This window comes from Rhodnius prolixus, unplaced genomic scaffold, assembly GCF_049639745.1.
Source record: "Rhodnius prolixus isolate KJV_2025 unplaced genomic scaffold, Rpr scaffold_5, whole genome shotgun sequence".
Taxonomy (NCBI): domain Eukaryota; kingdom Metazoa; phylum Arthropoda; class Insecta; order Hemiptera; family Reduviidae; genus Rhodnius; species Rhodnius prolixus.
The window spans coordinates 38,759,579-38,787,478 of NW_027411624.1; the positions used below are offsets into that span (position 1 = coordinate 38,759,579).

The window sequence follows — 27,900 nt, forward strand, 5'->3', positions numbered from 1 at the left end:
CTTTGTATTGGTTATTCTAGCCCGACTTGTTACACATTAATACTGTGACTGACTGGGAAATTTAATTATCTATTATAAGTTAAGTTGGCCATGCTGCTTTTTCACTCCTTTTTAGATAGCTTTTACCGGCGGCCATATTTTCCCTTTTCAATTGTGTCTCGGTATTTTGTGACCTTTTTGTTTTGTTTTATGAACAACTAATCAGTTTTATTGTGAAACTATTTCAAGTAGTAATGGTTTATAAGTGATTATTCTTAGTGTACGAAAATAGTTTTATTGTATTTAATGTTGTGATTTACTGTTGAATTTGTTCAAGAAGTTAATGAGTGCTTTCTGCCTGTTCTGGGCTGGAGTTCTTTGCAGGACGAGCTTTAAAGATAAATCTGTAAATAAGGTAGTTTTTATTTTGTATTAAACAGTAATTTAAATTTGTAAGTCTAGACGAATCCTTTATTTTGCTATAATTGATTGTTTAAATGCATATATAGTTAAGAAAAAAATTACTTTGATTCATTACATCAATTACTTACAGTATTACTTAAATATTACATGGTTTTCTTTCTAAATACTTCATAGCGGATATTTTGTCTTCTTCTAATTGTTTTTTATTGATTAATACTTCCATTAATTAGTATTCTTTGTATTCCAAATTCTTGAATTTATATCTTTAAAAACCGCCTGTTTATTTAGATGAACACTAGGGGCGCTAGTTTGCCTTGATAATTTCTCTTTTCTTCTTTTTAAAAGTTATAAATTTCTTTGCAAGGTTTTGTTTTGAGGATTTGGCCAAATATCTGATGTGCAACAATGACACGTTTATCTCTTACTGCAAATTTTCTTCAGACTGCATGAACATTTAAGATGATGGATCCTAATTGAAGGACGGCTATCTCTTCTAGATGAATGTTTCATCTCTTTCCATTTTGTGTAAGTTAAAGGTTGTTGTAGTCGGATATATAATTGGATATATTATATAATTATTTATCATTTATGTCCTCGCTGAAGCGTGACTTTGTTCAGTTGGATGGTTCAACATTCTGTTCCCTTATTGCATTTGCTTTTCGTGTGAGGAAAGTATTTATTTTCCATTAGCAAATTTGCTATTTATAGATGTACCAGGTTAATTCTGTGCCTAATACTTCGCCTCAGTTTGATTCTACACCCGAGCCTTTTTTATTTTATTATTTTTAAATGCTGTTATTATTGTTCATTGTGCTACATCTATTAATTTACAGAGATAATTAATGATGATGACTCATGGTTATTATCGCTGAAAAGGCAATTATCGATCTTGCTCGCTTTCTGGAGCCATTACACATAAATTGAATGATATTATTCAGGAACGTTGATTAATGATCCTTATTGCTTTCCTTTTAACTGCAGGAGTAGCATGCTCCCTGAATGTTCACAGCAACTATGCTTACCCTTCCATGTGTGTATGTAAAAAGTGAATATCGTCTAGGCGGAAATAATCACAGAGGAAGTCAAAACTTCGATCGGAAGTGCTATTTATCAGATTATTATTTATTTTCTCTTTCCTTTATTCCAAGATTTTTAGCACAAATAGTAAGAGTTATTGTGAAACATATTTGCGAGAAATCAGCCCCCACCCTCCAAAACTCGTAATTTTTTGCTAACGTTTCGAAAAATTGATAGCTATTTTCAGGCACTAGTTTATTGAAACCTTCTGGTAGAATGGCTGTAGAATAAGGGTGGTTCGTCAAGTTACAAATATATTTTTGAGTACAGTTTTTTGAGATAGAGTGATGGATATGATATGTCTTCTTAAAAACCACTTCAGTAAGATTAAGATTCAGCTAGGGTGGCCCTGAAGGCCTACGCCACTGCTAACCCTTTGGATCTATTGTGGCCCCCACTACTCTAAAGCTCACCCTCCAGACCTGTCCTTTTAATCAGACTCCTAATTCTGGAGAACGGCTCCAGGGTAAAGCTCTCACAGACCTTGGTTTTTTTTCCTCCCCGAAAAGTAACACCCTTAGCCAGACAAGCCCCTCACACTAACATAACACGTGCAGTGCTGTTTCCTCCTCTTCCTGGCAGAACGGTGATGCATGCTCTTTATCATTAAAGGGAGTTTTAAAATTTCGAGATTTTAGAAAATTTCATAAACGGGAAAGAAACACTTTACTCAGTGGACTTTTTTTTACGTTTCTAGGATTTTTGCGAAAATGTCTTCTTCAGTTTTATCTAAAATGGTTTATTTAAAATTTTCTTTAGTTTTGAGCGATTTGAGGTATAACTTAAAATTTACTTATATAGTCCACAGTCGAATAAGAGTAATTAGAGAACTAGTACAAGATTATTTGGAGTAAAGCGGATAGGTTTGTTGTTTGCGTTAACATAGCCTCTGAATACTTCTCAACCTTTCTGGTTGGATATTTCTTTATATTCTTTCCGATAAGAGAGGTGAGGAGATTCCTTAGCCAGGAGCGCCCTTCTGTCTCCGATAATGGCATAGTTCTCATGGTCTTCGGTCCATCTGAAGATACCTTGCCCTTAAAAGATTGAGATTTAAATAAGCGCTCCTTCCTAAAATCTATACTCTACCCAATCAGTCGCCCATTTTCTAAAATTATCTTTTTTTTTAACTCACCATCAATTCATTAAAAGATTCATATGTTATAGGCAAATACTGACATCATTTAACTTGGTTAACACGCTAGCTAAAACTGTAACAACTTATCATTTTATTTGACCAGAAACTGCTAGCAATGAGATGTCAATTTATAACTCGATCTTTATCTTATCTTTGCGGCCAGCTGGATCTAAACTGTATTAAGGTCATCACGGGCTGTTATTAATGAATTATACGAATGGGCTTTCTTTGTGCATAAAAAAATAAATAAATGAAATTCTCTTAGTATCTTAAATATGCTCGAATTACATCATAGTACATGGGATAAATATCAGCCTCCTTAAGGAAGGCCTAATCAGTTGGCCCTTTAGATGCCCCAGTATTACTTTTGGATTTTTACTAAAACATTTAATTATTATGATTAAAAACAATTTCCTATCGCAGTGTGAGATGTAAAAAAGGCAGGCACCTGGCTAAAAGATCTTAATGATGGGTCTTGCTGTAAAATTGGTAGACCTGAATTCACTTGAATACTGAGGAAACTTGACTCACCTTGCTTTTTTGTCATTATTGTTCCCGGTTCTTTTCAGGTTCGGCATTGTAACAACCCATAAGATATTAATTTTCTTATGTTTCTTTTACACTTAATAGTACTGCAGACTGCTGTACATCTTACCATAGATGGAGGAGATGGGGGGGGGATTAGATTCCATGACCTTAAAACTGTTGTTGTTTTAGCGTCAGGCTGTTCTCAGACAGGATAATTGGTACAATGACCTGCTTCTTCGAGGTCCGGTGTAGATGGTCTGGTTGCTAATATAAGAGGGTGCATGGAAGGATTTTTGACTGGAAGGTTTTGGATCCTCTTCAGTTTTGAAAGCTTTCAACGCGTCAAGTTTTTTTTTTTTTTATAGAATTGTTACTTGTTCATTACAGTATTTCAGTATAATATCCACAATATAAATTGAAAGATTGCTTTTCGCATTAGTCAAAGCTATTATTAAAACCACTGAAGTATTGCAGTAGTCTGTTCATGTTCAAAATCCATGCAGAAACTATTTACAGACATTAATTATTAGATTCAGCCAGAGGGTTGGCATGTTCTCGATTAGTGATTATAGTTGGCCTGTATGGTAACATTCTAATCATCTGCGCATATACTGCACCTGAATCTCTGTTAATAAACATTCGTCACGATGTAAATATGCATTTATGGATTCCTATATTGGATTGTTTCTTAATTAAATTTTACACTAGGAAGGGTTTTCGACGCATTAATCGATGAGGGAACACACACCATCGCCATAAATTTTACCCAGAATATATTACACAATTTACAACTAATATTTTTGTATAGTTTCTTTTTTAGGTTGGAGTTCGTCTTCTTGACCTCTTAGATTAGATTAGATTAGACTAGGGCGGCCTCAAGGCCTACGCCACTGCGACCCCTTTGGATCTATTGTGGCTCACCTCACTGTAAAGCTCACCCTCCTGACCTGTCCTTTTAATCAGACTCTTATTGCTGGAGAGCGACTCTTGGGTAAAGCTCTCACAGGCCTTGGTCTTTTCCTCCCCCGAGAAGTAACATCCTTAGCCACACGAGCCCCTCACACTGACAGAACACGTGCAGTGTCTTGACCTATTAAAAATCTGGTTAAATCACATTAAAGTCGACCGTTTTTTTAAGACCACTTTGATCGCCTCTTTTGTACGAGCAATCTTAGCTCTTGAAAATCATTACTAAGTCTTACATTCTTGAATGCTTCCGCCAGGTGTCTCATCATGTTCTCCACATCGTCTTGGTCCGCTGCCTTTTCAACTTACCGTTGCACTTATTGTTGGCATTTCAAAACTTTCATTGGAGTTCAATTCAATAAATTTCCAGGGCATCATTTTCTTCTCTTCAAGCTGTAGGATTTCTTCTTATTTCTTTCCCTTTTGCTTTATTAAACTTTCTTTTGAATAAACGGTTTGTACATAAAATATTCCTTCAATTTATTGGTTCTTCTTTTTAATGTACCATTATTAAACTTTTCTTTCGATATCCTGAAAAAAAATTTTGTGAATGCGAGTTATGCATAGAAATTATGCTGACATTATTTATGCGAACAGAAAAGGGACATGAGTATTAAGAGTAGTAGACCGTTACGATTGGATGTTTGGAATTCCAACAAAGGCGCAGTCTGAAGAAGATGATGTAACATGAGAGAAGAAGGAAATTCGTCTCTGACATGGACATCCAAGATACGCCTCTGATGGGTTGGTTGTTGATGCAAACTTTTAGGGCCAAGAATTTGTTTAAATGTAGAGGAGATCCTAACTGTGGAGGGCAAATATTAAAGTAAGGGAAGACCGGGAGCTAGGGAAGGACCACCCTTTCTGCTCTGGAGTTTCTCATCTTCTTTTCCACAGTTCTTGTGGTTTAGGTTTCGTAGAACCTTTTTGAAGGGTGAGCCCAGGATGTAACTTAGAAGAAGCATTACTTAGATAGAAAAATGACTAGAGTGCTGCAATATGAACTTCTTGCCCTATTACAGGGTAATTTTACAAATTCTGGATTACTATAATTCAACTAATATCTTATTTCACTTACTAGGCGAGGAATTATTAATTCTAAGGTCGTAATTTTCTCGGATAGTCATGCTGCTCTACGAGCTATTAGTTCCTACCAGGTCAACTCAAGGCTGGTTTGGGACTGTCTGGGTACCCAGAAGGTAATTAGTGACCAAAATAAGGTCTTTCTAGTCTGGGTACCTGGTCATTCAAGACATAAGGGAAACGAAGCGGCAGATTTATTGGCCCGGGAAGGCCCTGCGGGACACTTCGTTGGCCCGGAGCCCTGCTTTGGGATTTCGAAATGTGTTAAGTCTGCGGCCATTAACTTATGGGTGCAGAATAGGGCTCAGAAGTGGTGGCTTGCCACCACTGGGCAGAGGCAGGCTAAGGAGTTCATCAGAGGCTATTCGCCGAGGCTGACTGCAGAATTAATCCGTCAAGGCCGTGGGGCTATAAGGATAATTGTAGGCCTATTAACTGGGCCACTGCAGGCCCCAGAAAACACTTGCATCGCATGAACCTGGCAGATGATAGCCTTTGTAGGTTCTGTCAGGAAGAGGAGGAAACGCCACTGCACATGTTGTGTCAGTGTGAGGGCTTGTATGGTTTAGGATGTTACTTCTCGGGGAAGAAAAACCAAGGCCTATGGAGCTTTACCCAAGAGTCGCTCTCCAGAATTAAGAGTCTGATTAAAAGGACAGGTCTGAGGGTGAGCTTTAGAGTGAGGGGATCCACAATAGATCCAAAGGGGTCGCAGTGGCGTAGGCCTTGAGGCTGCCCTAGTCTAATCTATTCTATTTCACTTACTACAATTCTCAGGTTTTGCCCTAAATTGTAATCAGTATAATCTTTAATTTTTGCTTAACATTTAGGCACCTTCAACGATAATTACTTCCATTCTATTTTATTTCTTTATAAATTTCGTAAAAATTACTTAAATTCTTAACGATTCGTCCCAGGGAACGAACAGTTCATCAGTACTAATAACATTAACCAATCAATGCCTTAAAACAGTGAAAAATCTTTGCAAATGATGATTACTTATTAAAGTCGGATATCCTGAGATAGCTGTTTACCAAGAAAGTTAGACTATTGGAACAGGAAGTCTGGCGGAAGTTATTGGAAACGGATCCTGGTGGGTGGTATCTCCATGGTAATTGAAAGAGAAGTTCAACCAATAATTGATTACTTCCTTTCAGCGCTTTATGAGGAAGTTTTACGTCATCTGATATTGCTTCCGACCGCTACCATTTCCTTTGTATATTCTTGTATTTTTTTTTTTCTGAAGAATAATGTAGGTGGGAGGGTTTGAATTGAATTTTCATTGGCACTAAACGGGTTTGAACACCCACGAAAGAAACTTTTTAGCGTACTGAAAGAGCATGGTGGTCCACGAGTTACCTCTATTTATAACAAGCTTGTTATAAACAAGTGATATCTTCGGCAGTAAGCAGTCCATTTGTTGTCCTCTTCTTCGGGCCTTCTACTTCTTCAACACTTTATAGATCAATTCGATGTCTTTTCCATAACCTCTACTCTGGGCTACACATTTCCACAGCACTCCTCTTCAATCAAACCAAAAAACGCCTCCCTCACTTCTTCTTTGGGTACTATCCACGAACAGCAATCCCTCTTTATTGCACAGATCTGGTGCGCTACCATGGAGGGATCCGAATAGACAAACGCCTTACTTGGAGCCTACACTCTTTAAAAGACAAACTATGGTAAAACGTTTGAAACTTCTCTACAGTCTACTTGGACGTCGCACCAAATTTCCTGTAGTACACGTAACTACTGGTTTACAGTATCGTCAAATCTATGAGGACTAGAACTGTGGGTGGGGTTCAGCCAAACATACGGATGCTGTACAGGCATTTCAATCAAAACTACTTCGACAGAAAGATGACGCTCCTCTTTCTGTGAGATTAACCTTCGCTCACTTCCACTGGCATTCCAGACAATCCACCACGCCGACTGCATCACTAGTGATACCGAGACTATTTTTTGAGGTCAGCAGATCATCATCGTCAATTGCCCTCTGTAGTTTCTCTCCTCCTGCTCATTATGCCCCCATTTACATCTTCACCACTCATATATACAGATTGTAAATTACTAAATAATTTTTTTTTTTTTTTTTCACTTTATTAGTACATTTACAACTGCAACAAATGTTGCATCAATTAAATTTGATGAAACTGTGGTTAAGTTCTCATGAATGTCATAAGAGCATCCGCCCATTGATGGAACTCTTTCTCAGTGGATATTACACTCACATCAGTAGGTCCCTTGGCCACTTCCGCCTTCAAACGACGAGGAGGATTGTCTGGAAGGTGAGGAGAGGAGAGTTGTTGTACAAGAGGATTAGGATTGAGAGAGTTAGGAGGCTGTGAAAGTTGCGGTAGCGTGACTTTATTAGATCGGTGACAAAAGGGATGTGAAGGTCCAGTGTGTATTGTAAGATTAGAAATGTAGTATGGAGCATTCAGGATTTTCCTTAGGATTTTAGACTGTTGTGTCTGCAGGCGTTTGGAGTCAGAGGGTTTGGTTGAGCCCCATGGGTCTTAACAGTGTCTTGTAAATTGTCAGTTTGTGATTCAAGTCGAGTTTGGATCTGCGGTCAAGTAGTCTAGTAAGTAGCTTGTAGCGTCTGTTTCAGTCGAGTATGCGGATTCCACGTGAGTCTCTTGTCCAATGTACAATCCTAAGTATCGTACTACGTCAGAGCTGGAGGAATCGATACACCGTTCAGTTGAACTGGTGGACTCGCACATTTTCGTAAAGTAAAAGTAATGTCACTGAGTTAAAGTTCATTAATTTTTATTTTCCATTTTCGAAACCAGGTTTCGAGAAGCTTTAAGTGAGTAATATTCTGACTGGGGCTTGGACTAAATAAATTTAAAACAAAAATTCAGCACTGAGGTTTTAAGGTTCCCCCAGCTGTTAAATATTGTTTGTTGAGAAAGAAGATAAATAGGTAAATCAGAGGAAGTTTTTCCTCCAATCTCTTGTCAGTTTTTAATTAAAACAAAGAACTCTGAGAATGAGCTGCGGTAATGTAATCAGTACAATGCAAGGTTTAATGCTATAAAGGCTGGACAAATAGGGGATTGTGTTGATAGCATGGAGAGTTTATCTCTTACTCTTCTCCTCCTATACCTTCGGGAACAGATTCCTCTTATTGGACATCCAATCACAATTAAATACTAAAGACAACAATCTCTCTACTCTGGCCACCGCAGTCGCTCATATTATCTAGCACTACTGCTGTCTCATTTACCTTCCAATCTTAATTTGCATACTTAATCTTAACCGAACCTTCACTTTGCTTTAATTTTTTTTTTTTTACTTTATCTGTGCTTTTTTACCTTTATTTTGGTGATTTTTATCTTTTCTCTCGTCCCTTGTGCTTTTAACTTTTACCTGAGGTTGGTAAACGTTTCTCTTATCCTGTCAAGAGGTAGTATTTCTAAATTTTGTCAAATTAAAAAAAAAATGTTCACCTGAAAATGCTCCTGAGATCTTTTGAGTTTGAAAGTATTTTTGGGGGTATTTTGGAGCCTAAAACTAATAGAAAATTATTATTCAAGTTGGCAATAATCTTTCTTTTACCTTTAAGAATCGGATATTGATAGAAAGAGGATGTCTTGTGAGTTTTACACCAGATTTTTTATCGAATTTCAAGAGATTAGGGCGCTTACCTTTTAGATTGGTTGAAGTTATGCTCTCAAGATAGCTCACTTAAAGAACTCTGAGCTCTACATTATTTAGTACAGCTGGACAACTAATTTTGAACCTGCACAGTAATTTCTTTGCTGATAATTATTTAAATTTATAAATGTAACTGCTTTACTGACTAATTGGACGACGCTTCAAATTGCCCATAGAACTCGTAAACGTTTAATATACTCGTACAATACTATCCTCAAACCTATGTGGACTTAACGGACTATAGCTTTGGGGTTCAGCCAAACCTACAAACTACGGACATTACAAACATTTCAGTCAAAACTACTGCGGAAAGATAGCTGACGCTCCTTTCTACGTTGATTTTCACAACGACCTCAACAACTCTTTCGTAGTGTTGTTCAACAGCTGAGCTATAAGGCTATAAGGTTCGAGCCTTGAGCGCTTGAGCTCTCAGGTCTCAGCGGGTGGCTCACGTCAGAGCTCGAGCTGAAACCTCACAGAGAGCTCGGTGAGCGTCCAAGGCTCGAGTTTTTTGTTTTGTTTTTTATATGAAGCATTTTATGTGTACAATTAATAAATTCATTTCTTAAAATAAAATCAACTTATAGCAAGGTAATGAATTTTTCAAACATATTTTTGTATCTAAATGAATGAATGAATGAACCAAATGAATACAATAATTTTTCATTGATTACTCGTCATTCCTTAAGAAAAAGGCTTGCACTTTGTGAGCCTTCAACTTCAGGTTTGTGAGCCTCCAACTTGAGCTTCACGGCTCGAGCTTCGAGGGCTATAAGGCTCGAGCTTCGAGGGCTATAAGGCTCGAGCTCTGAAGGCTCAAGGTAAAGGCTCGAGTCGAAGCTCGACTCGGTTGAACCTTCAGCTCGAACCTCAACTGAACAACACTACCTTCGTACAACCAACTCGCCAAGACTAAATATCAAAAATTCAAATTCTGCTCTGTTTCTCTACTTGTTCCAATCCTCTTTTACTGTCTCTCGCCTCCTCTGACATCCCTATCAATCCTCCTCGCCGACTGAAACGCCATTGACCCCGCGACTTCCTCGCAGTCTGAAGACCTAAACCATCACTATTATCCAATAGTGAGTGCTACCACTGGGTAGTTTCTCTCCTCCTGCTCTTCCCTCATCCAATTTATCCTTCATTCTCCCTATTTACTTATTGTTTATTATATTATACAGATTGTAAATTACTTAATAAATTTACCAAAAAAAAAATTATAAATTATTTAAATAACTAATATATACATTTTGTTTTATTCCAGGTAATTGCCCTCTGTTTATGTTAAGGACTAGCAATGTAGTAAGTAGTGTTTTATTACTAGTAATTAGTGTTTAATTACTAATTGGTAAAAACATTTAATATTTTAGATTACTAAAATATAAGTTTTCATAAAAATAATTAAAACTGTCCGGTAGGACAGTTGTATAAGGGTTGATCGTCAAAAACTGCACGAAAAAGCGTAACGTTGAAAAACACCCAACTTTTTATTTTTCCAGTAATTTTCTGGAAATTCTTTTGAAAACAAATTTGTTTTTCAAACAAACAAATTAATTTTTTAAACTTTTAGAGAATTGCCAAGATAATTCGTATGTGCATTTAGAACAAATTTTGTTTAATTTTAAGGCGCTTTAACATCTATTGTCATTGGCGTCTGTAGCCACAGATATCTCTGCATGAGATTCCAGTACGCCAACCAATTTCCTGCCAGATTTTTTTTTTTGCTTACAATTAATGTAGTTTCTAGTGACAAGAAAACAGTAATCTCCTCTTATTGAGTTGCATTTACTGGTTGTTCGTAAATGCTCTGTGCGAAGCGGTTACTTACTTCCTGACTAAAAAGTAGATTCTTTTATATTAGTTCCAAAGAGCAACTGGAATGAACACTCTTTTAACAAGTATGCAGGCAAACGATAAGAAGAGATGGAAAATTCGCGCCTTATTTCATTCCCAAACTTTTTATCATTATTTCCGGCGGCATACTTTCTGCATTCTTCCATCTACTAACTTTTACACATATATCATACTTGCTGTCGTCTATCCGGTTGCTGTCTAGTTCTGCAGTTACCCCTCACTTTAAGCAAAAATTCAACTAAAAATCAGAATGCTTTTATTTTATTTTTTGCTGCTTTGCTCTTTGACATTAATAACAAACGGATATAACGGATAACATTAATGACTCTTTTTTTCCGTTAAAAGTATATAATTTTAATTTTTTTTTTTTTTTAATGTAGAATACGTTTTTAGGCAGGCCGGATATGAAATGAAAAATGTGTCCGTTATATTGAAAGTGTCCTCTTTTAATTCCCAAATTTGGAAAACCCTTCTCGAGAAGATGCAATTTGTCAATTACTTAGGCGACTAACAACCGCTTATCTTATACGATAAGATATATTGTCAAGTTAAAGAAGCAGAATAGATTTTTAACCATGCTTGGGTACTTAGTAACTTTTAAAGTTCACCATTTGCTCAAGTAGGCTGAATTTTTTTTTTTTTCTTCTTTTTTCACGAAGTCACTTTCCCAACTTAGATACTTTTAAGTGGTAGCACTTTACCAAACATTAAGTCTGCACGAAAGCCTACATTCAATGAAAGCTGAAAGTTCTAAGTTGAATTCTGTTGTAACATAGTTATTTCAAATCTTCTCTACTTCAGTTTGGTTTCCTATTTTTCTATTAATTTCTATTTGAAAGATGTTAAAAGACAATTTTAGAATATTAATTAAATTAATGTTATATGCTGTATAACATTAATTTAATTATTATTATAATACTATTAGTATACACAATTAAATATTCCAATGTTCTTAACTTAAATGAAAATGGTTAGAATCTTGATAATAATAGTAAGACAAAGTCTTTGTGGGTGTTCAAACCCTGTTTTCTTTGTTTTGCTTGTCTTTGGCTTCGCTTTTGAACTTCATATGAGTGATAAGATGTCTCACCACGTTTCCCCCCCCCATTCTAAGGACGGTAGCCGATTGGTTAATGACGAGGTCTGCAAAGCGCCGTATTTTGGTTACTGGGTTCTGTGGCTCGGTCTAGACTTGGAGATTTTTTTAGTAAAGGATGGATAACTAGTCACCTCTGTCCACGACACCTAATTTGGGGTGGTTGATGGTAGGCTTCTTTGTTACCATAGTAACACTTTCTAATTATATTGATTGTTCTTGTACAAAAAATAAATATTTTGGAATTTTTCTTCTACTTTAACCTGTTAAGCGCGTTTGACTTGTATACTCGTGAAAAATATAAAATTGCCATTAACTACAAAAACTCGAAATTTTAATAAAATACAATAAGAACATTATTTGGTGGGATGTTTCCTTTATCTTACCAATAGAAATGCCAAGTATTTTATACGGAGGGGGTTGGTGGGAGCCAGCCAAATGATAAGTGGTCTCTGCATTAGAGATTGGGGAATTAGGCACACAAATAGAAGCTCTCAATCCTTGTGCAATGCCCGTTTTTACCTTTTAGGTAGAGATTCAGGACCTCAGAACGAGCATGATTTCATTTTGCACAAAATGCAAAGCTCTTTTCTTCCTTGTGCAAAGCTCTTGTGCGTCCTTAGTTAACTAGAGCAATGCATACGTGAAGCGGTGCAAGATTTTTGAATGAGCACAGAATGCTCTCTGGTAATCTCAAGCCCCAGAAATTGCAGAAAAAGTCGCATGCAGTGCGACTATTACGACTATTGTCAACTTTTGGTTGTTTTGCCCTGCTGCGTTCGACATGTTTATACACGTCCATTGTCTGATTTTAATTCCACACACTGTGGGCGTTTTTTTTTTTTTTTTTTAAAAAAACTAAAATTCCACGCTTAACTGGTTAAGATAGGTTTTTTGCAGATTATACTGCTACTTGGGAACATTACCTTTGGCGTTAGAGTAAGGGTTAATGACTGTGTAGCCAAACTAAGCCTTATTTCCTCCCCAGGGTAGTGTTGATTGTGGTCCGATTGTAGTTTGTACAACTACACAACACACTCTCTCTAGAGGTGCAAATTGGGAAAGCGAAACAACTATGTTTACAGAAGTTTCCCTAAAATATGGACGGTTAATCTAAAATAATAATATCACTTGAAAGAAGTAATAAAGAATTAATAGAATTAATGATGTTAATAAAAAGATTTTAAGTTCAGTTCTTTAATATCATTCTTTAGATATTTTTTTTAATTACACCAAGATTACTGGGCGAGGTCTCACTTTAATATGTTTTTTATCAGGTTCTTTTAAAGCAGACTTTTCTTTTAATTTTATTTCCTGCTCCTGCATTGAGAAGATAAACTGAGCTAATATAAAAAAAAGGAGAACATTAAAATCCTTAGTTAGTGTACATTTTGGAATTGAAAGCTTCAATGATCAAAGTATGCAAATAAGAATTTTTTTCCCCCCACGACCTTCTTAAAAGTTTTAGGTCTCTCTCTAGTGTTGATTTTGTTTGGCAATGGACCCTTTTCCCTACTTTACGACATGAGTGTATTTAATAGAATTTTTTATTGAACCAGGGTTTAGGGAATGAAGTTTGCCTTTTCATTACTTACCTTAGTATTTGGCCCAAGTTTGGCTTGGTCAGCAGCAGTTTTTTTGGAAGTCTTTTTTAGTACAGATGGTAGAAGTAAATATCCAAATGACTTGAGCTCGCGCTTTATTCATTATTAATATTTTTGTTTCAAGACCTGCAAAGCTAATATGCATTGTGGTACTGGGTTCGATTCCTGGTCTTGGCCTTGGATTTTATTTAATGATTAAATGAGAAGTAGTAAAGTACGTTTGCTATTCGCCTCCGTCCACGACACCTAGTAAATGGTAGTTGGACGTTAAGCCCCGCCTGAAAAAAATAGGCGATTACTTTACTTTACTTTATTTTTGTTTCAATTTTAGATCAGTATCAGCATCAAAAGCAGTTAGCACCCAGAGTTCTTTTTTTAGTGCATTATCTGGTCTTTGGACAGAGATCTCTCGTTAAGCAACACTGTCCATCATCGGAACTGTAAGAAGTAGTTCCTGGGGAAGCAAAACCTGGATCTCTGCGTGGGAATCTCGGAACACTAATCTTCCCTTTCTTGTTGTTCTTATTTAATTTCTAGGAATTAAAATGTTAAAAAAATCATTTCTGGCCAACCTCTCAGAACTAATCAGATGATGTGGCCAGCGCAGAGCTTGAACCGGTTTCGGCGGCTGTATTTTGAACTCACTGGCCTAGTTCTGCTTTTTTTTTTCTTCCTCTACTTCTTAGAGAGAGAGAGAGAGAGAGAGATCGTTGCTCTACTCTGAGCTTTGATATAAATATCGGCTCTAATAACCACTCATTCTACTTGTCAATGTCATTTCTCTGTTGCCAGATTAGAAGTATCGGAGAGTGTAACATACACGTTTTAAACTAATCAGGTTTTCTTTGAGTTGTGGTACCACTCTCCTGTTCGAAGAAAATAATGAATCCCTGCATCCAGATATTGTATTCCAGCCATCTACTAGTACTGGTAGAATGAGAAGAAGTAAAAGACAACTTGTGGTAGCAGTTTCAACTCGATATACCTAACGATTTGTGTGGACAATTTCGTGCCTATCTAGGCAATCTCGCCGGGCTAGGACAAGACATTCCGAACTAGGGTGATCTGACCAAAAGACTCCGAACACTTGGCACGACCTTGGAAATGAACGAGTCTTTCATAATTCTTTTCAAGTATTTCATTGGTCCAGGAATAAATTATTGTTTTCATTCAAGCCCTTTGTTAGTGCACTCGAGGCAAATGTCCCTTAGTTATAGATAACACTTTGCTGCATCATCGGCTCACTATAGAGTACGATCCTAGAGTAATCCTTAAGGTTTTTATTTATTAAACGTTCACCGCGCTGCTCGTATCATATTCCCTGTTAATATATTCGGTTAGGGCGCAGAATAATCCCTAATTTAGCCCAACAACAATTGAACTAATCCTTTCACTTCATTATTTTTGGTGACTGAATCATAGTTTCAATAGGATGAAAAAAATTATTGCCAGTTTCAGTCATTATAAACTTTATTATGTCGAGCTTTCGACCTAGGGACTAGGTCATCTTCAGGGCTGATTTACAATATACTGTTTTTACATCATTAGAGGGTTGGTGTGTCTTCTGTCTTGTCTGTTCATGGACTGAATGTGATCGGTCTGTTCAGTCCATGAGCAGACAAGACAGAAGACACACCAACTCTCTAATGATGAAAAAACAGTACTCGTATATTGTAAATTAGCCCTGAAGAGGACCTAGTCCCTAGGTCGAATGCTCGGCAGAATAAAGTTTATAATGACTGAAATTGGCATTAATTTTTCATCCTATTCCTACTAATCCTTTCACTTTTTGAGTATTTATTTGACATTGCCGTTGTATTACAAACAGATAGAGATGTTTGTATTTAAATAGGTTAATATAAGAATAATGTAAATGATAATTAACGGAGCGTGATAGATCTTCTCTCAAGGTTTCTTTTTCTAACACGACAGCAAGAGGTGGTAGGAGGAGGCAGAAAGAGAAGCGTTGTCTCCACTGCTTCTAGTTGCTTTGAACTTGCGCCAGCCGCACAACTCTAAAATCTTCTCAACTTCTATTTTATTTTCTCCCCTTATTTTGATTATTCTATTTATAAAATCTTATTTAGGATTCTGTATGCATGTTTACAACAGTTATATTTATAAAACGTTCATTGTTTGCTTGTCGCCCTAGCGAACGGCATTCTTTAAACGGTAAATGTGTTCGACGGTGGCGAACATACTGTGATTGTCTCTCAGTCCGTAAATACATTTTATCTCTTGTTTAGATTTGCTAGTTAATGACCCCACTTTAATTCAGCGCCCATTATACTGTACAAACAAACAAATTAATGCTCTTAAACAGATCTAATGATTGTTGTTTACACTTGCGCCACATGAAATCTTTTTACTAATAGTTCATATTATTGTCAGTTACGATCTTGGCGATTGTTCAATATCTACTTTGCACCCTCTTTTTTTTTGGAGATCCTCTGAGGTTTTTTCCTTGTTTATTACCAAATGGTCTTTGTCATTGTACGAGGGTTGGCTGGAAAAGTAATGCACACATGCTTGCCAAGCGCGAACGAAAAGCTTCAAAAAGCGCGCGAGGTGGCATTTGGAAGTCACATTTTCCCTTATTACGTATGAGCAGTTTGAGCTCGCTGCGTTCAGCCAGTGTATTTTTAGACGCCGAAGTGTGGATACGTGTACTGGTGCTATGTCACTGCTGTTATCGGACTTTCTTTTGAATATTGTGACAGGGGACGAATCATGGGTCCATCATTACGACACCCAGAAGAGAAAAGGCAGAGCACTGAATATCGACATGAGTTTTCTCCTCGGCCGGTAAAAGTTTAACATACAACCGTCCGAGAAAAAAAAATTCTTCTGACTGTGTTTTGGGATGCTCACCAAGTTTAAGTGACCGATTTGCTGGATACAGGGTAAATTCTCTCGGTACATACAGACTCTAAGAAACCTCAGACGTTGAATTTGTCATGTTAGAGGCAGCTTGATACCAATAATCTTGCAACATGACAACGCTCGTCCTCACACCACGCAGAGGCTCTGGAAAAACTGAAGTTTGAACCAATTCCACACCCTCCTTATTCCCCGGATCTTGCCCCCAGCGATTTTTATTTGTTTCCTCTACTCAATATAGTCCTCAAGGGTAATCACTACTCCTCAGATGATGGATTCAAAAAAAGTCAAAAGAATTCTTCAGTGACGGAATGGAAAAACTTGTTTCATGTTGGGAGAAATGTATTAGCGTTAATGGTGACTAAATTGAAAAGTAATACATAATTGTGAAGCTTAAGCATTGTACTTTAATATACTTTCTGCTATCCGAACTTGATAACTCTTCTCTTTCCTCCACTTCTAGCATGTATGCATCACTTTTCAGCCAACCCCTTGTATTTGTGGGTCAAAAATCTCAAAAATTGTTCTGTAGTAGTTTTCGCTTGTCAGTTATCTTTTTCTGCAGACCTGTTTGTATTATTAGGTCTGAGATATCTCAGTGATTGGGCCAGGATCTCTGTAGAAATAGGGTAAGGATGCTTGTGGCAATGAAGCTTACTGGCTATCGATTTTCCCTCTAAAGTGCTATTTCATGAATTGTACAGTGTTACCTTTCTATGAAATATGTTCTTCAGGCTAGCCTGAAGAAAATCACTTGGCCGGAAGTGAGTGTGAATGCTTTAGAGGTTCCATCTACAGGAAATTGAAAGCTTGCCTACTGAAAGTTGAGTAAAACCTCTTAGTTTAAAGAAAATGAACATCAAAAAATAAATTAACACTCAAGTTAGTCATGTTTAAATCATTATTTTTTTTAAATATATTTTTTTCCCCTATAAAAGTTAGTAATTGTTACTAATTATTGTCGTAACACTTAAATAGATTATCTACTAACACTAAATGTTCATATCAATGATCTAGTGTTATTTACCATTTAATGATATTATAATTAATTTTTATTGCCACCATTTATTATTATTATCGTATTTTAATAGTTTGTTGAAATAATTGTTTGACTGACTACGCTGTTTTCTTTTCAATACCTCGTAATTACCTTTAACAAGGTAACGACTAGTATAATTAATTCATACTCTTATTTAATTTATTACACGTGTGTATAAAATACGAGGGTCGTTTGAAAAGTCCGTGCAAAAATAAAAACTACTTAATTTTTTGGGGTAAACCTTTTTTATTTTTCAACATAGTCTCCTTTTAGGCTTATACACTTCGTCCAACGCTGCTCTAGTTTGTTGATCCCTTCCGAATAATAGGATTTGTCCAAGTCTGAAAAATAGCCATTCGTTTCTGCAATCACCTCCTCGTTTGAATAAAATCTTTTTCCCGCCAGCCATTTCTTCATATTGGGGAACAAATAGTAGTCCGAGGGAGCCAAGTCTGGAGAATAGGGGGGATGTGAAACGATTTGGAACCCTATTTCCATTAATTTTGCGACCACAACTGCTGAGGTGTGAGCTGGTGCGTTGTCGTGATGGAAAAGCACTTTTTTGTGGGCCAATCGTGGGCGTTTTTCTTGCTGCTCGGTTTTCAAACGGTCCAATAACGATGAATAATATGCACCTGTAATAGTTTTACCCTTTTCCAGATAGTCGATGAGGATTATTCCTTGCGAATCCCAAAAGACAGTTGCCATAATCTTTCCGGCCGAAGGAACGGTCTTCGCCTTTTTTGGCGCAGATTCCCCCTTGGTAACCCATTGTTTAGATTGTTCTTTGGTCTCAGGAGTGTAGTGATGTATCCATGTTTCATCCACAGTGACGAAACGACGCTTAAAGTCCTGCGGATTCTTCTGGAACAGCTGCAAACCGTCCTTGCAACACTTCACGCGATTTCGTTTTTGGTCAAGCGTGAGCAATCGCGGCACCCATCTTGCGGATAGCTTTGTCATGTCCAAATGTTGATGCAAAATATTATGTACCCGTTCATTCGAGATTCCCACAGCACTAGCAATCTCACGCACCTTCACTCTTCTGTCATCCATCACCATATCATGGATTTTATCAATGATTTCTGGAGTAGTAACCTCAACAGGGCGTCCAGAACGTTCAGCGTCACTTGTGCCCATATGGCCACTCCGAAAATTTTGAAACCACTTATAAATTGTTCTAATGGAAGGTGCAGAGTCACCATAATGTTTATCAAGCTTCTCTTTTAGTCTCCTGAGGCGTTTTGCCTTTCATAAAGTAGTGTTTAATCAACACACGAAATTCTTTTTCGTCCATTTTTTGAAAATCACTCGACTTCCTCGATTCAAACGAATGCCAAACACAAAGAAATAGACCGATCTGGCTGAAACTTGGTGTGTGTTCTTCCAAGAGATGCTACTAACTAAACATAACCTCGATACGCGCCAGTAGTGCTATCTCTCTGACTTTGCACGTACTTTTCAAACGACCCTCGTAGCTTTGTTTAAATTAAATGATTAAAAATTCGAGTTACTTAATGATAATTCAACAATCGAATGATTAAAATCGAATCGTCTCTTTCAATCTTAGGTAGAATCGTGTATAAATCTTGACCAGAGAAGAAGACAATTAAAGTAATGGCGCCACTGTAGCCGGGCGGATTAAGAGGCGAGACCTGCAAAGCTAATATGCATTGTGGTACTGGGTTCGATTCCCGTTGGCCTTGGATTTTATTTAATGATTAAATGAGAAATAGTACGTTTGCTAGTCGCCTCCATCCACGACACCTAAATTGGTAGTTGGACGTTAAGCCCCGTCTGAAAAAATAGGCTATTACTTTACTTTTACTTTTACTTTACTTTAAATGGCAACAAATCTAGTTACCCGTATGGCGAACTATCCTAGGACTCTTCAGGAACTTGTTTTAAGACTGTTTAAAGGGAAGCCTTCTCTGGGAATTCGTTTACTAAACATAAACTACGCTAAACTAGACTTCCCGGACAAGCGAAACGGAAATGACAACTTCTACAGAATCCAGTTCCTCAAATCAAAAAACCTCTCTGTCGATTCGCTACTGCTCTTCCTTAGCTTCTTTCCAACCCTTGATCCGAGATATTAAAAATTTGAGTTACTTATGATAATTCAACAATCGATTGTTTAAAATCGAATCGTCTCTTTCAATCTTAGGTGCAATCGTATAAATCTTGACCAGAAAAGTAGAAAATTAAAATAATGACAACAAATATAGTAACTCGTATGGCGAACCATCCTAGGACTCTTCAGGAACTGTTCTAAGACTGTTTAAAGGAAGCCTTCTCTGGGAATTCGTTTACTAAACATAAACTACGCTAAACTAGACTTCCCGGACAAGCGAAACGGAAATGACAACTTCTACAGAATCCAGTTCCTCAAATCAATTTTTTTTTTTACTTTATCTGTGCTTTTTTACCTTTATTTTGGTGATTTTTATCTTTTCTCTCGTCCCTTGTGCTTTTAACTTTTACCTGAGGTTGGTAAACGTTTCTCTTATCCTGTCAAGAGGTAGTATTTCTAAATTTTGTCAAATTAAAAAAAAAATGTTCACCTGAAAATGCTCCTGAGATCTTTTGAGTTTGAAAGTATTTTTGGGGGTATTTTGGAGCCTAAAACTAATAGAAAATTATTATTCAAGTTGGCAATAATCTTTCTTTTACCTTTAAGAATCGGATATTGATAGAAAGAGGATGTCTTGTGAGTTTTACACCAGATTTTTTATCGAATTTCAAGAGATTAGGGCGCTTACCTTTTAGATTGGTTGAAGTTATGCTCTCAAGATAGCTCACTTAAAGAACTCTGAGCTCTACATTATTTAGTACAGCTGGACAACTAATTTTGAACCTGCACAGTAATTTCTTTGCTGATAATTATTTAAATTTATAAATGTAACTGCTTTACTGACTAATTGGACGACGCTTCAAATTGCCCATAGAACTCGTAAACGTTTAATATACTCGTACAATACTATCCTCAAACCTATGTGGACTTAACGGACTATAGCTTTGGGGTTCAGCCAAACCTACAAACTACGGACATTACAAACATTTCAGTCAAAACTACTGCGGAAAGATAGCTGACGCTCCTTTCTACGTTGATTTTCACAACGACCTCAACAACTCTTTCGTAGTGTTGTTCAACAGCTGAGCTATAAGGCTATAAGGTTCGAGCCTTGAGCGCTTGAGCTCTCAGGTCTCAGCGGGTGGCTCACGTCAGAGCTCGAGCTGAAACCTCACAGAGAGCTCGGTGAGCGTCCAAGGCTCGAGTTTTTTGTTTTGTTTTTTATATGAAGCATTTTATGTGTACAATTAATAAATTCATTTCTTAAAATAAAATCAACTTATAGCAAGGTAATGAATTTTTCAAACATATTTTTGTATCTAAATGAATGAATGAATGAACCAAATGAATACAATAATTTTTCATTGATTACTCGTCATTCCTTAAGAAAAAGGCTTGCACTTTGTGAGCCTTCAACTTCAGGTTTGTGAGCCTCCAACTTGAGCTTCACGGCTCGAGCTTCGAGGGCTATAAGGCTCGAGCTTCGAGGGCTATAAGGCTCGAGCTCTGAAGGCTCAAGGTAAAGGCTCGAGTCGAAGCTCGACTCGGTTGAACCTTCAGCTCGAACCTCAACTGAACAACACTACCTTCGTACAACCAACTCGCCAAGACTAAATATCAAAAATTCAAATTCTGCTCTGTTTCTCTACTTGTTCCAATCCTCTTTTACTGTCTCTCGCCTCCTCTGACATCCCTATCAATCCTCCTCGCCGACTGAAACGCCATTGACCCCGCGACTTCCTCGCAGTCTGAAGACCTAAACCATCACTATTATCCAATAGTGAGTGCTACCACTGGGTAGTTTCTCTCCTCCTGCTCTTCCCTCATCCAATTTATCCTTCATTCTCCCTATTTACTTATTGTTTATTATATTATACAGATTGTAAATTACTTAATAAATTTACCAAAAAAAAAATTATAAATTATTTAAATAACTAATATATACATTTTGTTTTATTCCAGGTAATTGCCCTCTGTTTATGTTAAGGACTAGCAATGTAGTAAGTAGTGTTTTATTACTAGTAATTAGTGTTTAATTACTAATTGGTAAAAACATTTAATATTTTAGATTACTAAAATATAAGTTTTCATAAAAATAATTAAAACTGTCCGGTAGGACAGTTGTATAAGGGTTGATCGTCAAAAACTGCACGAAAAAGCGTAACGTTGAAAAACACCCAACTTTTTATTTTTCCAGTAATTTTCTGGAAATTCTTTTGAAAACAAATTTGTTTTTCAAACAAACAAATTAATTTTTTAAACTTTTAGAGAATTGCCAAGATAATTCGTATGTGCATTTAGAACAAATTTTGTTTAATTTTAAGGCGCTTTAACATCTATTGTCATTGGCGTCTGTAGCCACAGATATCTCTGCATGAGATTCCAGTACGCCAACCAATTTCCTGCCAGATTTTTTTTTTTGCTTACAATTAATGTAGTTTCTAGTGACAAGAAAACAGTAATCTCCTCTTATTGAGTTGCATTTACTGGTTGTTCGTAAATGCTCTGTGCGAAGCGGTTACTTACTTCCTGACTAAAAAGTAGATTCTTTTATATTAGTTCCAAAGAGCAACTGGAATGAACACTCTTTTAACAAGTATGCAGGCAAACGATAAGAAGAGATGGAAAATTCGCGCCTTATTTCATTCCCAAACTTTTTATCATTATTTCCGGCGGCATACTTTCTGCATTCTTCCATCTACTAACTTTTACACATATATCATACTTGCTGTCGTCTATCCGGTTGCTGTCTAGTTCTGCAGTTACCCCTCACTTTAAGCAAAAATTCAACTAAAAATCAGAATGCTTTTATTTTATTTTTTGCTGCTTTGCTCTTTGACATTAATAACAAACGGATATAACGGATAACATTAATGACTCTTTTTTTCCGTTAAAAGTATATAATTTTAATTTTTTTTTTTTTTTAATGTAGAATACGTTTTTAGGCAGGCCGGATATGAAATGAAAAATGTGTCCGTTATATTGAAAGTGTCCTCTTTTAATTCCCAAATTTGGAAAACCCTTCTCGAGAAGATGCAATTTGTCAATTACTTAGGCGACTAACAACCGCTTATCTTATACGATAAGATATATTGTCAAGTTAAAGAAGCAGAATAGATTTTTAACCATGCTTGGGTACTTAGTAACTTTTAAAGTTCACCATTTGCTCAAGTAGGCTGAATTTTTTTTTTTTTCTTCTTTTTTCACGAAGTCACTTTCCCAACTTAGATACTTTTAAGTGGTAGCACTTTACCAAACATTAAGTCTGCACGAAAGCCTACATTCAATGAAAGCTGAAAGTTCTAAGTTGAATTCTGTTGTAACATAGTTATTTCAAATCTTCTCTACTTCAGTTTGGTTTCCTATTTTTCTATTAATTTCTATTTGAAAGATGTTAAAAGACAATTTTAGAATATTAATTAAATTAATGTTATATGCTGTATAACATTAATTTAATTATTATTATAATACTATTAGTATACACAATTAAATATTCCAATGTTCTTAACTTAAATGAAAATGGTTAGAATCTTGATAATAATAGTAAGACAAAGTCTTTGTGGGTGTTCAAACCCTGTTTTCTTTGTTTTGCTTGTCTTTGGCTTCGCTTTTGAACTTCATATGAGTGATAAGATGTCTCACCACGTTTCCCCCCCCCATTCTAAGGACGGTAGCCGATTGGTTAATGACGAGGTCTGCAAAGCGCCGTATTTTGGTTACTGGGTTCTGTGGCTCGGTCTAGACTTGGAGATTTTTTTAGTAAAGGATGGATAACTAGTCACCTCTGTCCACGACACCTAATTTGGGGTGGTTGATGGTAGGCTTCTTTGTTACCATAGTAACACTTTCTAATTATATTGATTGTTCTTGTACAAAAAATAAATATTTTGGAATTTTTCTTCTACTTTAACCTGTTAAGCGCGTTTGACTTGTATACTCGTGAAAAATATAAAATTGCCATTAACTACAAAAACTCGAAATTTTAATAAAATACAATAAGAACATTATTTGGTGGGATGTTTCCTTTATCTTACCAATAGAAATGCCAAGTATTTTATACGGAGGGGGTTGGTGGGAGCCAGCCAAATGATAAGTGGTCTCTGCATTAGAGATTGGGGAATTAGGCACACAAATAGAAGCTCTCAATCCTTGTGCAATGCCCGTTTTTACCTTTTAGGTAGAGATTCAGGACCTCAGAACGAGCATGATTTCATTTTGCACAAAATGCAAAGCTCTTTTCTTCCTTGTGCAAAGCTCTTGTGCGTCCTTAGTTAACTAGAGCAATGCATACGTGAAGCGGTGCAAGATTTTTGAATGAGCACAGAATGCTCTCTGGTAATCTCAAGCCCCAGAAATTGCAGAAAAAGTCGCATGCAGTGCGACTATTACGACTATTGTCAACTTTTGGTTGTTTTGCCCTGCTGCGTTCGACATGTTTATACACGTCCATTGTCTGATTTTAATTCCACACACTGTGGGCGTTTTTTTTTTTTTTTTTTAAAAAAACTAAAATTCCACGCTTAACTGGTTAAGATAGGTTTTTTGCAGATTATACTGCTACTTGGGAACATTACCTTTGGCGTTAGAGTAAGGGTTAATGACTGTGTAGCCAAACTAAGCCTTATTTCCTCCCCAGGGTAGTGTTGATTGTGGTCCGATTGTAGTTTGTACAACTACACAACACACTCTCTCTAGAGGTGCAAATTGGGAAAGCGAAACAACTATGTTTACAGAAGTTTCCCTAAAATATGGACGGTTAATCTAAAATAATAATATCACTTGAAAGAAGTAATAAAGAATTAATAGAATTAATGATGTTAATAAAAAGATTTTAAGTTCAGTTCTTTAATATCATTCTTTAGATATTTTTTTTAATTACACCAAGATTACTGGGCGAGGTCTCACTTTAATATGTTTTTTATCAGGTTCTTTTAAAGCAGACTTTTCTTTTAATTTTATTTCCTGCTCCTGCATTGAGAAGATAAACTGAGCTAATATAAAAAAAAGGAGAACATTAAAATCCTTAGTTAGTGTACATTTTGGAATTGAAAGCTTCAATGATCAAAGTATGCAAATAAGAATTTTTTTCCCCCCACGACCTTCTTAAAAGTTTTAGGTCTCTCTCTAGTGTTGATTTTGTTTGGCAATGGACCCTTTTCCCTACTTTACGACATGAGTGTATTTAATAGAATTTTTTATTGAACCAGGGTTTAGGGAATGAAGTTTGCCTTTTCATTACTTACCTTAGTATTTGGCCCAAGTTTGGCTTGGTCAGCAGCAGTTTTTTTGGAAGTCTTTTTTAGTACAGATGGTAGAAGTAAATATCCAAATGACTTGAGCTCGCGCTTTATTCATTATTAATATTTTTGTTTCAAGACCTGCAAAGCTAATATGCATTGTGGTACTGGGTTCGATTCCTGGTCTTGGCCTTGGATTTTATTTAATGATTAAATGAGAAGTAGTAAAGTACGTTTGCTATTCGCCTCCGTCCACGACACCTAGTAAATGGTAGTTGGACGTTAAGCCCCGCCTGAAAAAAATAGGCGATTACTTTACTTTACTTTATTTTTGTTTCAATTTTAGATCAGTATCAGCATCAAAAGCAGTTAGCACCCAGAGTTCTTTTTTTAGTGCATTATCTGGTCTTTGGACAGAGATCTCTCGTTAAGCAACACTGTCCATCATCGGAACTGTAAGAAGTAGTTCCTGGGGAAGCAAAACCTGGATCTCTGCGTGGGAATCTCGGAACACTAATCTTCCCTTTCTTGTTGTTCTTATTTAATTTCTAGGAATTAAAATGTTAAAAAAATCATTTCTGGCCAACCTCTCAGAACTAATCAGATGATGTGGCCAGCGCAGAGCTTGAACCGGTTTCGGCGGCTGTATTTTGAACTCACTGGCCTAGTTCTGCTTTTTTTTTTCTTCCTCTACTTCTTAGAGAGAGAGAGAGAGAGAGAGATCGTTGCTCTACTCTGAGCTTTGATATAAATATCGGCTCTAATAACCACTCATTCTACTTGTCAATGTCATTTCTCTGTTGCCAGATTAGAAGTATCGGAGAGTGTAACATACACGTTTTAAACTAATCAGGTTTTCTTTGAGTTGTGGTACCACTCTCCTGTTCGAAGAAAATAATGAATCCCTGCATCCAGATATTGTATTCCAGCCATCTACTAGTACTGGTAGAATGAGAAGAAGTAAAAGACAACTTGTGGTAGCAGTTTCAACTCGATATACCTAACGATTTGTGTGGACAATTTCGTGCCTATCTAGGCAATCTCGCCGGGCTAGGACAAGACATTCCGAACTAGGGTGATCTGACCAAAAGACTCCGAACACTTGGCACGACCTTGGAAATGAACGAGTCTTTCATAATTCTTTTCAAGTATTTCATTGGTCCAGGAATAAATTATTGTTTTCATTCAAGCCCTTTGTTAGTGCACTCGAGGCAAATGTCCCTTAGTTATAGATAACACTTTGCTGCATCATCGGCTCACTATAGAGTACGATCCTAGAGTAATCCTTAAGGTTTTTATTTATTAAACGTTCACCGCGCTGCTCGTATCATATTCCCTGTTAATATATTCGGTTAGGGCGCAGAATAATCCCTAATTTAGCCCAACAACAATTGAACTAATCCTTTCACTTCATTATTTTTGGTGACTGAATCATAGTTTCAATAGGATGAAAAAAATTATTGCCAGTTTCAGTCATTATAAACTTTATTATGTCGAGCTTTCGACCTAGGGACTAGGTCATCTTCAGGGCTGATTTACAATATACTGTTTTTACATCATTAGAGGGTTGGTGTGTCTTCTGTCTTGTCTGTTCATGGACTGAATGTGATCGGTCTGTTCAGTCCATGAGCAGACAAGACAGAAGACACACCAACTCTCTAATGATGAAAAAACAGTACTCGTATATTGTAAATTAGCCCTGAAGAGGACCTAGTCCCTAGGTCGAATGCTCGGCAGAATAAAGTTTATAATGACTGAAATTGGCATTAATTTTTCATCCTATTCCTACTAATCCTTTCACTTTTTGAGTATTTATTTGACATTGCCGTTGTATTACAAACAGATAGAGATGTTTGTATTTAAATAGGTTAATATAAGAATAATGTAAATGATAATTAACGGAGCGTGATAGATCTTCTCTCAAGGTTTCTTTTTCTAACACGACAGCAAGAGGTGGTAGGAGGAGGCAGAAAGAGAAGCGTTGTCTCCACTGCTTCTAGTTGCTTTGAACTTGCGCCAGCCGCACAACTCTAAAATCTTCTCAACTTCTATTTTATTTTCTCCCCTTATTTTGATTATTCTATTTATAAAATCTTATTTAGGATTCTGTATGCATGTTTACAACAGTTATATTTATAAAACGTTCATTGTTTGCTTGTCGCCCTAGCGAACGGCATTCTTTAAACGGTAAATGTGTTCGACGGTGGCGAACATACTGTGATTGTCTCTCAGTCCGTAAATACATTTTATCTCTTGTTTAGATTTGCTAGTTAATGACCCCACTTTAATTCAGCGCCCATTATACTGTACAAACAAACAAATTAATGCTCTTAAACAGATCTAATGATTGTTGTTTACACTTGCGCCACATGAAATCTTTTTACTAATAGTTCATATTATTGTCAGTTACGATCTTGGCGATTGTTCAATATCTACTTTGCACCCTCTTTTTTTTTGGAGATCCTCTGAGGTTTTTTCCTTGTTTATTACCAAATGGTCTTTGTCATTGTACGAGGGTTGGCTGGAAAAGTAATGCACACATGCTTGCCAAGCGCGAACGAAAAGCTTCAAAAAGCGCGCGAGGTGGCATTTGGAAGTCACATTTTCCCTTATTACGTATGAGCAGTTTGAGCTCGCTGCGTTCAGCCAGTGTATTTTTAGACGCCGAAGTGTGGATACGTGTACTGGTGCTATGTCACTGCTGTTATCGGACTTTCTTTTGAATATTGTGACAGGGGACGAATCATGGGTCCATCATTACGACACCCAGAAGAGAAAAGGCAGAGCACTGAATATCGACATGAGTTTTCTCCTCGGCCGGTAAAAGTTTAACATACAACCGTCCGAGAAAAAAAAATTCTTCTGACTGTGTTTTGGGATGCTCACCAAGTTTAAGTGACCGATTTGCTGGATACAGGGTAAATTCTCTCGGTACATACAGACTCTAAGAAACCTCAGACGTTGAATTTGTCATGTTAGAGGCAGCTTGATACCAATAATCTTGCAACATGACAACGCTCGTCCTCACACCACGCAGAGGCTCTGGAAAAACTGAAGTTTGAACCAATTCCACACCCTCCTTATTCCCCGGATCTTGCCCCCAGCGATTTTTATTTGTTTCCTCTACTCAATATAGTCCTCAAGGGTAATCACTACTCCTCAGATGATGGATTCAAAAAAAGTCAAAAGAATTCTTCAGTGACGGAATGGAAAAACTTGTTTCATGTTGGGAGAAATGTATTAGCGTTAATGGTGA

At 36.8% G+C, this 27,900-nt stretch overlaps 1 protein-coding gene across 6 annotated transcripts in view; it reads left to right on the top strand.

Moving 5' to 3' along the window:
* Positions 1–27,900, top strand: part of krz (beta-arrestin protein kurtz) — a 246,672-nt gene that overhangs the window by 85,951 nt on the left and 132,821 nt on the right. For 4 of the 6 annotated variants that reach the window (XM_074136106.1, XM_074136117.1, XM_074136116.1 and 1 more), the window contains exon 1: positions 308–394. The exons of 1 other annotated variant lie outside the window; for it this stretch is intronic. In XM_074136106.1, coding sequence (XP_073992207.1) covers positions 323–394 — 72 coding nt within the window. In that variant the 5' untranslated portion in view covers positions 308–322. Of the gene's footprint in view, positions 1–307; positions 395–21,368; positions 21,408–27,900 lie in introns of those variants that run through there. One more of the 6 variants, XM_074136112.1, reaches the window with a different exon arrangement.